This window comes from Onychomys torridus, chromosome 12, assembly GCF_903995425.1.
Source record: "Onychomys torridus chromosome 12, mOncTor1.1, whole genome shotgun sequence".
NCBI classification, from domain to species: domain Eukaryota; kingdom Metazoa; phylum Chordata; class Mammalia; order Rodentia; family Cricetidae; genus Onychomys; species Onychomys torridus.
Window position 1 is genome coordinate 68,107,385 of NC_050454.1, and position 15,552 is coordinate 68,122,936.

General features: G+C 42.8%; 2 protein-coding genes across 9 annotated transcripts in view; both read right to left on the reverse strand.

The window, feature by feature from the left end:
- The window catches only part of Synj1 (synaptojanin 1), a 78,926-nt gene extending 75,259 nt beyond the window's left edge, over window positions 1-3,667 (reverse strand). For 5 of the 8 annotated variants that reach the window (XM_036203969.1, XM_036203972.1, XM_036203971.1 and 2 more), the window contains exons 1-2: window positions 3,364-3,666; window positions 2,343-2,488 (exon numbers count right to left, since the gene is read on the reverse strand). In XM_036203969.1, coding sequence (XP_036059862.1) covers window positions 2,343-2,488; window positions 3,364-3,461 — 244 coding nt within the window. In that variant the 5' untranslated portion in view covers window positions 3,462-3,666. Of the gene's footprint in view, window positions 1-2,342; window positions 2,489-3,363 lie in introns of all 8 variants that reach the window. The other 3 variants (XM_036203970.1, XM_036203968.1, XM_036203973.1) reach the window with 2 other exon arrangements.
- Window positions 3,668-6,187: 2,520 nt separating this feature from the next.
- Window positions 6,188-15,552, reverse strand: part of Paxbp1 (PAX3 and PAX7 binding protein 1) — a 30,910-nt gene continuing 21,545 nt past the window's right edge. The window contains exons 14-18 of the mRNA XM_036203178.1: window positions 15,177-15,253; window positions 13,815-13,881; window positions 10,639-10,785; window positions 8,531-8,685; window positions 6,188-7,282 (exon numbers count right to left, since the gene is read on the reverse strand). Coding sequence (XP_036059071.1) covers window positions 7,165-7,282; window positions 8,531-8,685; window positions 10,639-10,785; window positions 13,815-13,881; window positions 15,177-15,253 — 564 coding nt within the window. The 3' untranslated portion in view covers window positions 6,188-7,164. The remainder of the gene's footprint in view (window positions 7,283-8,530; window positions 8,686-10,638; window positions 10,786-13,814; window positions 13,882-15,176; window positions 15,254-15,552) is intronic.

Sequence of the window (15,552 nt, forward strand, 5' to 3'; positions counted from 1 at the left end):
CACAAGCAGTTGAAAAACATTTTATATTACTTGCCAAAGTCCCCCAATCTCATGGTTTTATTTCAGTATTCATTAGTGTAAGCACATCTATAGTATGAGAATGTATGATAGCTGGATTAACACTGGAACATGGCACTTTCATTTTATTAAAGTATAAACCAATTTGGAGCAATGAAGTTCATACTGAATATTACTTAAGCTTTTTCTTGGGATGTATCGAGCCCTTTGCCTCTCCCTTCAAACCATGTTACTGTATGCAACACACACACACACACACACACACACACACACACACACATATATGTAACATATATTATATTATATACTGATCTTTGCCTGAGAGTTGTTTATTATGTCACTATTATTTTCCCTACCAGGATAAAATTTTACTATTTTAGCCAGGTTACACATGAACCAATCTGAAAATCATATATGCATGGGTAGGACATTATGCTCTTTACTTACTGAATCTAAAGAAAGAATAATACTTAAAATATTTACAGATTATATTAGTAAATATGTGTTTCAAACATTATTGTATTATACACACACATATATACTCACAGCAATATATAATATATATTATATATTAAATACACACACACAGAGTATGCATGGAGGCCAGAGGTTGACATCAGGTGTCTTCCTTTATTATATATTTATTATATAATAAATACACACACACAGAGTATGCATGGAGGCAGATATTGATATCAGGTGTTTCCTTTTACTGCTCTCCATATTATTTTTGAGACAGACTCTTTGCCTAGAACCCAGCAGACGAGCTGACCACAAAGTCCCAGGGCCCTTCCTGTCTCTGCTTTCCCAGTTCTACATGTAGTGCCAGGCCAGGCTTTTAGGAGGGTGCTGGGGATCAAACTCAAGTCCTCATGGTACATGGAAGCATCTCCTCAGCCCAAACACTAGTTTTAATTCATATAATATGATCAATTAACAATCTGAGAAAAATATAACAAAGAGGGCTAGGGATGTAGCTCAGTTGGCAGAGTGCTCGCCTAAGGTACATGAAGCCCTGAGTCAATCCTCAGCACAGTAGTGCACACCTGTATTCCCAGCACTCAGGGTATGGAGGTAGGGGGATCTGGAGTTTAACAGCTTTGGCTATAACATGAAGGGTCAGGCTATAACAGATTGCTTTAAAAAAAAGAAAAGAAAAGAAAAGAAAAGAAAAGAAAAGAAAAGAAAAGAAAAGAAAAGAAAAGAAAAGAAAAGAAAGAAGGAAGGAAGAAAGAAAGAAAGAAAGAAAGAGAAAAAAACAATCATAAGAACAAATAGTTATCATTAGAAAATCTGTTTAAAAAAAAAAATCATACTTGAGACAACCCCAAACTAGTGTTATCTGCCTGAGTCTTATATTAAGAATGAAGTATGGGGTACTTTGAGAGGTTCTCAGCAGGTAAAAAGAATTTGCCACCAAGCCTAAAGAACTGAGTTCTATCCCTGGAACACATATAGGAGGAGAACCTACTCTCCCAAACTGACCTCTGAACTCCACATGTGCCTCCCACTTACACACAAATAAATAACTAAATGTAAAAAAAAAAAAAAAAATTAAAGAATAAAACATAATGTTAATTAGTATTTTTTCATCCATCTGCCACAAATTATCCCAAACTTTAGTGTGTGTGTGTGTGTGTGTGTGTGTGTGTGTGTGTGTGAGTGTGTGTGTTACAGTAAGAAGTCCTTTTCTTTAGAAACCAGTCAGTTTGCAATTTTTACTGAAAATATAAACACTTAGGCTGGAGGAGCCTGATCTGAATCTGACCCACCCATATCACACATGTACACTTGGCAAGTCCATCAATAGTAGAACACTTGCCTAGGTAACTGAAGCCCAGAATCTGACCCACCCATATCACACATGCTGGGGGGGGGGGCACACCAACATATAAAAATTAAAAATAAAAAACAACAAAAATAAAGGGTTTAACATAAGATACACAGAAAAATATCACTACTACTAAAACTGACCTGTAAAATTCTGTGCTTTACAGGTATCAAGCAAGCTGTCTTATTGGGTTAATGTGATAAGACATAACTGCAACAATATTTTACAAAAACATATACGTCTAGAAGCAGAACACAAGGAAAACAAAATATCAGCAAAATCAGCAACCTCCCCAAGCACCATCCCCCAAACAAAAACCTAAGTCTGAGTTAACAGGAAATAACGTTTCATTCAAATTAAGTCAAAGAATAAATCCATCAGATAAAATTCAGTATGAAGGCTTCCTAGAATTTTTTTTTTATAAACTGTTAAACTTGAGAGTTACAAACCAAAACAGAGATCATAATCAGTTAGGCTAAAACACGTGACTTACAGAGCACAGCCACAGCCCCAGACTCGAACATGAGACATTCTTCCTTATGCCTAGTTTCCACTATGAGGCTGAACGGTGGGGGATCCAATTTGTGGTAGATTCGAAATCCTTTGCTGAACGCCATCCTCCTTTCTTCAGAGGCAGCCCTGTGAAAACCAAGCCGAGTCAGGCGAAGGGACTGCTAGACACCCTCCCTGCCAAGTTTGATGGAGGTGGGGGTGGAGAAAAAGGGAAATCAGGGGTGAACGATTTATTCCAAAAGATAAGGCGTCACCAAATTTTTACCAAAAGGCAAAAGGAAACGCTTCCAATTCTCAAGATACAGCAAGGCACGGCAGGGTTTTAGCACTGTTGGTCCTGGTTTGGATGAGGTGAATTTCCCATTTATGTTTACCCACGGGAAAAATCAAATCGCGAGTGTTATTTTCAGTTGGGGTTGTTTATCAGCTTCCGGCTTCACGATCTGTCACTACTGGAAGGGAACTGATGGGGAAACTCCAGGTTGATCCTTAGGCGGAAAAGGCCAGGAGAAGGGAGGGAAGGTTAACCGGGCTGCCTCAAAGCTCCTGAGGGGGCCGGAGGAGGGTAGGGATTACCATCACACCGCAGACTCTCTAGGGCGGCGGCGAAGGGCAGGGAAAGCCGCACAGGTGACCGCCGCCTCCCGCCCAGGCATGATGACCAATGGATCCCACCGCGGCTCGACGGGTTCCGTGGTAGCCGGGGAAACGGAGGCACCGGACAGTCCAGTGCCTCCATTATGCGCCTCAAGAGATGCCCCGGAGCTTGTGCTGACCGGGTTCTTTCCCGCCCGCAGGGTGACAGCGGCTGTCACGGCAGCCACCCGCCGCCCCGCGGTCTCCTCGCCCGTAGCCGCTCGCGCCCCGCAGCCGCCTCTCACCGCTCACGTACCGGCTGCGACCGCCGCCACGGCTCAGGAAACGTCCACCCGCCCGGCCGGCAGCCGCTGGATCTAGCCGCGGCCGCTCCCGGCTCCCCGCCCCCCCGCCGGCTGCCTCACCTCTTCCTCCGGCTCCTCCTCCTCCTTCTCCCGCAGCCGCCGCCGCTACAGCCACCGGAGGCGTCACTTCCGCTCCAGCAGGCCCAGCTCTTCCGCATTGCGCCGCTGCCGGGGGCGGAAGGCCCGCCCCTTAGGGTGAAGGGGCGGAGCTGTTTCCGCCCACGCGGGGCCGTTCGGCCGAGCCGGGCGCCTGCGGGCCACCCGGGTCCTGCAGCCACCGCCGCCTGGGTCCGTGACGCCTTAGTCAACGCGGGAGTGGACTCGCACGACGGGGGAAACCGGCAGAGAGAGGGTCCGGCCTCCTGGCATGGAGTCCTCTGAGCTCGCCAGCCCTCCCCGCGGGCAATAGGGAGGGATTGCGGGAAGGAGCTGTGGGGGCCCGAGTTGATTCGTGCCGGAATCGGGCATCGGGACCACCCCCTGCCGCCTCCGCGGACCCGATGGGCAGGCGGGCGAGGGGAGGGGAGGGCTGGGCGCTGTTGCCAGCAGCGCGGGCGGGGTGGCTGCCGAAGAGCTGTCCATGGTGTCTGGCGACAGGGAAGCAGCAGGAGACTGTTCCCTGACTGTTCTAGTGCATTCTTGGAGCTGTGGAAGAGTGCTCAACTAAATGCAGTGGAGGAGAAGGGAGGCAATCAGCAACCAGGAGCTCAAGGCAGTTAAAACAAAACATGGCTGTCACTTAGTGATGTGCCGATTTGCCAACCGCGGAATTTTATAACTAAGGGCATCAGACGGTTTCACACCATTTTTTCTCAACACATGCCTATGATTTGTGTCCGGCAGAATTATTCTGCTTCTACTGGAGACACAAATGGAAGAAAGATGTAGTTAATAGGGCTTTAGAAAGGAATCGAAAACCCAGGAACCCGGCACTCATTTTCCACTAGCCTCTTCCCCTTTTTGTTTTTTCGCCAAAAGCACAATATGATGCGTTGCACAAAATCATTTCCTCTAACAGGCTCTATCATGTGACTTAACATTTCTCCATTTTATCGAAGACAAATCCACCCTGGTTTCAAAATACTAACAAGCAAACTAAACACAGCCATCTCTAGTCAAGGAGAAACACACTTGAATTTAGTTTTGAGGTCTTTTCACTTATTCTCCGTAGAAAAACTTTTGCTTTTGGTTGTGGTTACAGTAACCACAAGCTTACACTGATAATTAAAATGCTTGAGTGGACTGTGGTTAGTCATTTTCCTTTCAATGTGTCCCTTTCAGGTGGGGACAATTCTTCAAAGAAAAAAAAAATAACTGGTGAGAATGTGATGCCTGTACATGATATGCAACCCCCCCCCCCCAAAAAAAAAGTGCTCAGTAGAGTTATTGGAGGTAACTATTTTTTTGAGACCAAATATCACAGAGCTGAGGATGGTGTGCCACCATGCCTGGTTTATGTGGTGACTAGGACTGAACCCAGGACCTCATGCATACCAGGCATTTTATAAACTGGGGACATCCTCAACCCTTATGACACCTGAAATCACCCTTAAGTGGAGATATAATCAAACTTTCACCTCAAGAATCTGTGAGGCTACATCAGAAGCCCTTTCTCAAGGTAGGAATCATGGCACTAGGCTCTTCCTAAAGGAAGCCTTCTGCCTATTCTTGGTTTTCTGTTTGTTTTTGTTTTTTTAACTAAGATTCAAATTTCTAGGTTGCCATTCATTCTTCAAATTGAACTGGAAACAGGATTTATCTCTAGTATTAAGTCATAGCTTTCGCAAATCCTTCTGAAATAATTTTAAATCGTAAAATGAGCCCAGGATTTGAAAAACATAGCAGCCACCTTTAAACAATCTTTACTGTTTTTTTCCTATTTAATACCTTGTTACAGCATTTCCAAATAGCTGTACACATTTTTTAGTGAACCGTGGTGTCTTTATGATAGGCTAACTTAAATACTTCAGTGATACACAGTCTAAAGGTCTGCAGAGAAGCCACTGCCTTCTTGACTTGAAAATGAGCAGAGTGAGGCTTGTGACAACCACATACTCACACCCTCATAGGAGAAACCAGCAAGCGGGAGATGGTTGGGCAAAGAAACCCGAGTTTTGGACATTCAGCAGCTGATGGAGGACACACAGGAGACCATCATAAAATCACAAGTACCCTTCTAAAGGAGGCAGAGGGGATCAGATACTCGTGAAGTGACATGGAAACAAATGGCAGACTGGAGAACTATGACAAGCCAAGGCTGAGGACCTTTGTAGGGCACACCGTCCTGGTGACACTTCCAATTTCTGGCCTTCAGCACTCAAAGGATATATTGTTTTAAGACACTCAACTAGTATGTGACACAGCAAGTGAGAATTCCCTTTTTAGTGTTCTTTACTCATTTAGGAATGAAAAACTTCTGTTGAGACATAAAGAGCACGTTTTTAAATGCACAGTTCTGTGCTACATTCATCTTGTATCAGAGTTCTGGGATAGTGTTCAAGCCTCTTCCTAAAAGCTCGGATAGAAAGCCTCAGTGCTTCTTCTAAGAGTTCCTAAAAACATACAAGAAGGATGGTGTGCATGATGGGCTTGGAAACATAGTTTAAGGCCCAAATATCTGTTTGTGTTCATTTTAATCCACTGACATTGATGGATGAATGTTCTAAAAGTTTCATTCCACTTAGGAGCTCACAAAAGTATTAACAAAAAATTCACCCAAAATGACTGTGGAGATAAGCCTTGCTCCTGCAAACACACAGAACTGATGGAAGAAAGGAGGGCACGAAGGACACTGTCCTGTCAACTCTCTGCCCGTTAACAGCCTCCCACGATGAATCACCTGAAATACTCTAAAGTCAAGTCACCAACAAAATACAACAAAGGATGTATTTAAAAATTAATTTAATGCTTGGCTATAGCATAATTACACATATAATTATCAAACAATAGTCCTTAATTTCCAAAAAGTTCCTCTTTTGAAAACCACAGAATCAGAAAGCATTAACTTTAAAACAAGTTCCTCTGAGTATTTACAATGTGGTATAAATATTACAGAAGACCACCGATAGTAAACTGCCTGGTGCGTCTAATCAGCAAGGCATATTCTTTATTGCATATATAACTCACATATGTGGGATTTAAAACATGAGAGACTATAGAAATTCATGTATCTGTAAGCTGGGCAGGGAGTAAAATCATGAATGACAAAGGACAGTCAGCCTAAACCATGCAGTTAGTCTGTGGGCTTATTGTCAAAAACTAAGCTGATGTCCCACCCTGAACTCTACTGCATCTGTGCCTCCAAGGCTGACTCTCAGAACTTCCACAATGACAAAGCCCGTAACAGCTCTCATTTAAGGCAGTACAGCGACAAGTGAGAGCAATGCCAGCTGACGTGGGGCCACGACCTCACCTGCCAGCCTTCTGCTGCACCAGCGCAGCAGTTCCCAGACGACCGCTACCGGTCGTTCTTGTTAAAAGGCTTCCTCTGTAGAAAACGCCGCAAATTCCCAGCGTGAAAGAAAACCCAGGGGGGTATACATATATACATACATATATGCATAATTATACAATGTACACGACACACATCATTTATAGAAGACACTTAAAAGAAGTTAATTTAGTAACTATACAAAATACCTCCATAAACAAAATATGACAGGCAGTAAGGAAAACATTCATAGACTTCTAGAAATCATCTGAATTTCTTTTGTTCTAAAGAAATCACATTTAAGGACACAGTAGTAATATAATGTTTTTGTATTTAAACAAGAATCAGTATCTTACAGTTTAAGAAACTTTACATATGTACAAAATTTACACACTGGGAATGGGCAAAGCAAACACTTTCCGGTCTCAGATCTATTTTCCTTCCATCAGAGATTTAAGTTCTTTCACATTGTGGTCACTTGCAACAGACACCGCATGGTCCAAAGCCCGAACACTTGCAAGGAGTTTTACTATCTGTTTTATGTTTTCTCTGAGAGAGAGAGAGAGAGGAAAGTCACAGTATTATATTGAGACAAAATTTGTTCTTGATTTTACAACTACCTTAGGGAATCTGCCAAATACTTTTCCAGGCATACATTTTCAAATACTGAGAACAAGACATGCAAGCTACAGCATATTTTAAGACGTCGAGATGGCTCACTGTATAATGCTTGCCACCAAACCTAATGCGGAGTCAGTTTCCAGATCCTCCATGGTGGAAGGAAAGAGCCAAATCCTGGCAGCTGTCCTGACCTCCACACATGCACCATGGCAGTATGTACACCACTCTCAAAACAAAACAAATAAATGGGAAAATAATCTTTTATCAGTTATTTATCAAAATGTTTAAGTGACTGGCCCAGAGACAGAAGTTCATTCTAAACAGAAACTATTTTATTTTGATAAATGATTTTCATCAATATCTAGGAAGAAAAGCAGTTATGATCCCAAAACCCTTTGGAGTTCTGTCTCTGCTTCCCAACCAGAGTCTCAGGCCTTGTGGAGTACAAGGTCAACAGAAAACCGTTTGTCTTCATTAATTAGCTCATGAAGAGCCAAACCTCAACTCCTTTCAAATTCATTCGATAAAGCCCAGTCCCGCTTTCCCTATCAGTCCCGCCTGAAGTCAATCCACCTTATCAGAAGAAACTGAGATATAACACCAGAACTCTTGAAAGGAAGAGTAAGCACACATCTCCGAGCCTCGCTGTGGGGTTACTCAGTACAGAGGAATCAACACATGTCTAACAAACACCAATGTACCAATGTTTACAAAGCATTCAGGCTAGCCCTCAGCTCACTCTGAAGCCCTGGCAAGTCTCCTGCCTCAGCCTTCTAATAAGCCGAGGTTCATACCTGGGTCCAGGCTGGGCTCTTTCCTAGAAATTTTTCATGAAAACTAGACACAAGCTATTCACAAAACAGTCATGAAATGGCCTTTAGTCTGTAATATGAATCAAGAGAGCATGAGAGCTTTCAAATTTAATGCACTGGAAAAAAAATATAAAAATTGTACAAACAAAAAATTGTATATTTTGGTAGGTGTGTAACAGTAAATAAATGTACAATTTAAGAGACTATGATCAGAGTACATCTTACATATACATAGACATAATGTAATGGAATTGTTTAAACAATAAATTAAGAAACAAGTTAAAATGACTCCACTTGACTATTTAATATTAAATCTGACTAAGAACTCTAGATTATCATTTCATTAATTGAAAAAATAAATTACCTTGCATTTCTTTTTTCCACATCAGAGCACCCAATACTATTTCTGTAAATTGTATCTGCTAAATGTACAAGATAACGGCAAAAATTTTCTAACTGAGAAATAGTTCTTTCTCCTTTGAGATTCACAAACCACTGCTTGGGGAAACAGTTGATTACCTAAGTAGAAGATGCAAATGAAATAGTTAAAACAGAATGAAAATGTCAAAAAGCTAAAGCTACATAATAGTTATTATTTACTGCTATATAATGTATCTTTTTAAAAACCTGACTTCCTACATTATCTATACCAACGTCTGATTTTTTACAATGCATCAGACATTCAAAATAAAATAGTTTGCCAAATATTTAAATAGACATAAAACTGATAGCTGGTTGCCTATTTATTTATTTTTTTTCAGTTATCAATGTGACTAAAGCAAACCATGTTCCCTTTGTAAAAACACTAGACAGTACTCTAGTCTCATCTCTTCCTTACTGAAAACTTCAGTGATCAGTATCTATGTTGGTTGTAGGAACCCAGTTAGCCCAAAGTAAGATTAAGACTATCGACACTAGAGATAGAGTACACAGCAAGAACGGGATTGTGACATTCTGGCCTTAGTGCCAAGGCTTAAGGAGTAGAGACTGATTCCCTCAAGAGGACAGTCTACGTTGGGCAGCTGTTATCCAAACAGAAGGTGGCTGGCCATTATAAGAATCAAGGGTTACTAAAGGAATGACTTATCCCAGGGACACAGTGTGTATAAAACGAGTCAAAACATCTCATTCCAGAAAGAAAGCTCTATCTTAAAAAGAGGGGACATATTTATCACAAAGAATCGTCTGTCTGGTTCGAGGCCTCTGGTCTCTGCTGCACCATCGACTCTGGGCCCTCTCTGGACATCCCTTTGCTGCTGCCCTGTGTCATGGAGATCCTGCAGCCCTGGTCCACAGGACTGACACCCCCCAACACATGTAAAAACGTATGGATGAAGGGGTTTACTGAGTGACTGTCACACTGCAGCTTCCACGATGAGACTTTCTTCCCCCCCACCTCTTTTTTCTCTTAAATTTTATTTTGTTCTATGGGGAGAGTGGGGGGAGATGGGTGGGATTAGGAGGCATGATGTGAAAGAGAGAAAGAATAAATAAAAAGAAAAGTTTAAAAAAAAGAGCGGACTCCCTGTATGGTTGCAGAAATCTACTTCTAAGGGATAACCACATTCAGGGACAGGGAACCACCTCTGCCACAGATGCAGACCCTGAATCTTATGGAAAGCTCTTAGACTAACTCATACCAAAAACACATTACAAATAACTGGCCTGTCACCTCCAGAGATGTCAAGGTTGTGAAGGTCAAGAGAGAATAAAGCACTCTCTTCCTGGCTCAAGGGGACTAAAAGACTAGTTAATTTAAGTTGGGTATTTCTTCAGCCAGTAAAGATGTTGATGTAACTGAAAGGCACACTGGACCAGGTCACGAAGATTAGCCAATAGTAAAAGGTCAATGTAAATGCCCTGATGCTACGGCCCTGGTCTAGCCATGCTGGGCAACACTTGGCTTTGCAAAAAATGTACACTAGTATTTTCAAGGTAGTCAGAGATTTAGTTTGAGATTAAAAAAAAAAAAAAAAAAAAAAAAAGATACTGCTACTAGCAAATTTATATTAATTTAAAGATTGTTATAACTGCTAATGATTTACATATATATATGTTTAAAACCATCAAATTCTGTAACCTATGACTGTGAGTAGACAATCCAACAATATTAAAATTACTTAAGTGAGAGGAAACAAAGCAGTTATTATGAACTGCTCAAAACCACCACCAACCATGAAGAAAATGACTCCTAAAATAAAAATTTAATTGATACCTACAAAAACACTCACAAAACCACATTACAGACAGACATACTTTCATGTATCATTTCTTGGCCTCTTGGTTAAGATCAATTATCTTATTTTTTGGGTTTACAAAGAAAAGATGTAACATGTTTAGTTTAACTGCTAACTTTATAGTGAGTTCAACTGTCAATGGGAATTTTGTGAAAATCCTATTCTTTAAACAAGGAAAACTGAATTTGCTTTGATGGGCATCCTTTCAAACTCCAGTATGTGTTATCCAACTCACATTTTGGGCTTTTTTGATGCTGTCATCTCCACACTCTGAGTTCTGAAAAGCCATGAGAATGTATCTGTTTAACAAGCCATCTATTGACAGCTCCTGAAGAGTTCTGTTTGAGAAAATGCCATGCCACTGAAGGAAATTTCCCAGTAGCTAAAAGGACAGAAAGACTCATTGAAAGGCAATATCAAGCAATTATTATTAAGTACAAAGTAAATTAGTTAAATACAACACCCAAAAATAAGATGGATGGAAGCCTTGACAAAGTATTAACACTTCTGAAGTATCTAAATGTTTCCTACCATAAAAGAACTCTTGAATTTCACATTTAAATTAGTTAAACCATGAATGGCAGCAGCATGGAACTGGTGGATGTCATATTGGTCAACACACACAGAACATTTCCTGTCAGTGCAGAAAGTACACCCAGATCAACTGGTATCCCAGGCCCTCAGCAGGACTTTACCTCTGACTCTAGCACAGGATGGTTGACAAACCTCCCAATCTGTACTGAGTCACACCCTCTGGACAGCTCCATCTGCTCTGGCTGGACATGTATATATGAAATGAAGGACACTGTCATGAAATGGAAGCCTCATCCCATCTCACCACAAAGTCTAGCGTCCCAGTATTTTTCCACTTAGTAAATGGTAGCATTATGCAGCAAACTACTCAGGCCAGAAGCACACACTGGTCATTCTTGGCCTCTTTGTCACCTGTCCCCTCCTCTAACTCCACAAATCTAACTATCATCCTCTTTCTGCACTCCAGTTACTCCAGTGATTACAGCAAGCATACTAGTGTACCTTTTCTCAAGCACAATTCCGTAACAGAAATAAACCTACAAAAATCATCTGAGTCTCCACTCAATTTTCTTGAGGACAACACAAAGAGAAGTCCCTTTTCCCTTTAAGAGAAAAATCATTACACACAATGGAGGCTTGAGGATATTCAGAACTAATCCTCTTGCAGAACCCTGTTAATTAGATTCCTATCTTCTCTGAACAATGGAATGGCACTGCAGGTCAGACTGTGCGTCCCTGACCTACACACAATGACAGTTGAGTGTCTACTTGACATTCTGGGGTTTCAATATGAAGGGTATGACACAATACAGGTAACAAAAATGAGTTCCAATTTTCATTATCACTATCCTCAACCTACTTCAACACCTTAGTTCTATATAGCATGCAAAGTCATCTTACAAGTGGCCATTTGTTTGTCCTTTCCATACTAAGAACCATGACTCTCACATCTTTCACCAACCTTCAGCTAAGATTGTCTCCACAACAAAGAGCAGTGGAACAAAGGGATCTAAGGCAGGCCTTACGTCTAAAATAGAAATTTAATTTTGATTTTTCCTAATTTTGTGTAATATGGATTTCTGCCTGTACTTGTGTGTCTGCGAATCACATCTGTGCAGGCTGGAGGAGATCAGAAGAGGATGCTTCATCCCCTTGAACAGGAGTTTCAGGTGGCTGGGAACCACTGTGAGTGCCTGGGACCTTAGTGCTCTTAACCACTGAGCCATCTCTCCAGCCCCTAAAATAAAAATGTGAACAGTTGACATAGCTAAATGCAAAACCCAAAACTATGAAATTTCAAGGTATAGGAGAGAAAGTTCATGGTTCTCTGTTAGGAAAATATTTCTAAATAAGACTTCTGAAGCACATACGACCTTGACAGGAGATAAATGAGAACTCGTGCTGCTGAGAATTGCTCAGCTGGCATGTAGCTGGCTCCAAGGCCCAATGCACAGCATCATCACAAGTGGTGCAGCCTCAGATCCAGCACTGTGAGAGGACTGGAGTTCAGGGTCACCTTAGCTACACAGGAAGTCTCTGAAACAGGTCTGGGCTACATGAGACCCCAATTCAACAACAACAAAAACCCACTAGAACTTCTACATTTGGAATACTTGAATGAAAAGCTAAAAGACAAACCAGAGACAAAGTTCAAAAATCATCTCCCTATGTTTCCTCTAGAACACAGAACTAACTAAACTCAGTAAGAAGAAAACAGTCAACTTCAAACATGAGCAAAATACCTAAGAACACACAGAAGGCAAGTTAAGTCCATGAAATCAGGCTCAACACCACTAAGCAATGCGGACAATGGAGAGTAAGGAGTAACACATGCTGTTGATGAACATGAACACCACAAACAGCCTCCCCTGCGTTTTCACTCAAGTGAAATGAGACAAGAACTCACAAACTCAGAAAGTCCTCAGGGCCTCTCTCCCCCTAATTCTCCAACTGGAAACCATCTCAAGTCCTCCTAAGTAGGAAACCAATTAAATAGAAACAGGAACTCAACTCTTACAGCCCTTAGTAAAAACAGCAAACTACTGAGAACACAGAATGAAGAGACTCTCAAACACTAAAGCAGAGCAAGGCTCAGGTGGACCCTACTGTAGACTTGCCTGGTAAAACCTCCTTGCAAAGAGAACCACAGAACACAAACAGGTTAGGAGGTGGTCAGAAGTGGGCTACACTGCAAAGGGGAATTTGGGGGAGATGTGTCTTTCTCCAGAGTGTATTTTATGAAAACCCATGGAACTATGCACTAAAGAGCAAATGTGTGTGAATTACCCCAAGGACAAAGGAGAGATAGAACTAGATGGCTTCTTAGAACCTTCAGGATAAAGAAAAGCCTTCCCTGACTCTGCTGCTCCCAGCCCTGGCCATTCTGTACTTGTTTAATTTTTATCAAAGCCCGCTCTCCAGGACCTGGATTCTACTGAACCCTCTCACTTCCTGGAGAGGGAGGGATCTCCTATCGCAATGCTACAGTTGCCATCTGATTTCCCTAGGGCCTCTCATCCATCCCACAGCGGGTATCATGTCTGCCATCTACCTGCCAGTGTACTGTAAACTCCACTGGAAAGGCTTCTGTCTTGGCCAATGCTGTACCCTAAAACGCAGGAGAGAGCCGGTGCTCTAACTGCTGAACACACCTGTGTGTCAGTGCTGCGGCTTAGTTAAGCGGCCTGTGGGACAGTTTGGGCCTTACTTTCAAATTTTCCTGTGAGAACATCAAACTGAAATAAACTTTGGAATAATATTTGGTTGTGTGTGACACCACACCAATATAAGCCTACAGAGTTAATAAACAAAGTCTTTCAAATACACTACATAAAGTCCAAAAAATTCTAAGTTTTTAGACGGCCTATGAATACATACCTTGACAGAAGACCAAAACTGTCGTTGGAAAAATAAGTAAGGCCCAGAATTTTTATTTTCCAAGACACTAAAAGAGAAATAAAACACAATCAAATATTTTATAAGTAAATGCTTTCTCACTCCTATCAAAAAGAATGTCCACAAATAAACAAGATCAGAACTCAGGAGTGTGTGGCTCGGCTGAGGCTCAGGGCAGAGCGTTTACTTAGCCTTCATCCCAGAAGCAACACATGGCAGGGGTTTAAAGAGTGAGAGAGACAGGGGGAGAGAGATGGGGGACAGGGATAGAGAGAGATGGGGGACAGGGATAGAGAGAGATGGGGGACAGGGATAGAGAGAGATGGGGGACAGGGGGAGAGATGGGGGGCAGGGGGAGAGAGATGGGGACAGGGGGAGAGAGATGGGGGACCGGGGGAGAGAGATGGAGGACAGGGGGAGGGAGATGGGGGACAGGGGGAGAGAGATGGGGAACAGGGGGAGGGAGATGGGGGACAGGGGGAGGGAGATGGGGACAGGGAGAGATGGGGGACAGGGGGAGGGAGATGGGGGACAGGGGGAGAGAGATGGAGGACAGGGGGAGGGAGATGGGGGACAGGGGGAGAGAGATGGGGAACAGGGGGAGGGAGATGGGGGACAGGGGAGGGAGATGGGGACAGGGAGAGATGGGGGACAGGGGGAGGGAGATGGGGGACAGGGGGAGAGAGATGGGGGACAGGGGGAGGGAGATGGGGACAGGGGGAGAGAGAGATGGGGGACAGGGGGAGGGAGATGGGGGACAGGGAGAGAGAGATGGGGGACAGGGAGAGAGAGACGGGGGACAGGGGGAGGGAGACGGGGGACAGGGGGAGAGAGATGGGGGACAGGGAGAGATGGGGGACAGGGAGAGAGATGGGGGACAGGGAGAGAGAGATGGGGGACAGGGAGAGATGGGGGACAGAAGGGAGATGGGGGACAGGAGAAGGGAGATGGGGGACAGGAGAAGGGAGATGGGGGACAGGGGGAGATGGGGGACAAGGGGAGAGAGATGGGGGACAGGGGGAGAGAGATGGGGGACAGGGGGAGAGAGATGGGGGATAGGGGAGGGAGATGGGGGACAGGGAGGGGGAGAGAGAGGGAGGGAGGGACAAGGATGGGAGGACAGAGAGAATTGGGAGAGGACAGGCAAAGTTGGAGAGATTAAAAAAAGAGTCTGAAGCCCATACAAAACAAACACAGCAACAAACCAAAAAAAAAAAAAACCAACCAAACAAAAAAACCTGAGTTTTGAGATAGGTAATTTTATACTACACAGTTTATATTTCAAGTTTAGACTCTGAAAGCAAGCGTGGAATGTTATGCTTACTGTTCATATGAATTGCTTACTTTTTGGGATACAAGGGCATGAATACATCATCATCTAAAGTTCTTCTCATCCTCAATAAAAGTGCTTTAAGGTATACCTACAGAGTTAAAGGAATTACATTTAAGTCATGTTAAATAATCTTAACAACTCTACCAAATAACCTCTCAAGCAGTTACTAATCAGCAGTAAAGCTATTTACAAATTTTATAACTCCAAATCTACTATATAAAGATATAAAATTAACATAGATCATTTTCAAAAAGTCAAAATTCAACAACGATGAAAGGCTTTTCCAGTCAGCTCAGTGAAAGCAATCTTACATCTAGGAGTTACCAGTAATTTTTGTTTTTGTTTTTCAAGACAGGGTTTCTTTGTGTAGCTTTGCGCCTTTCCTGG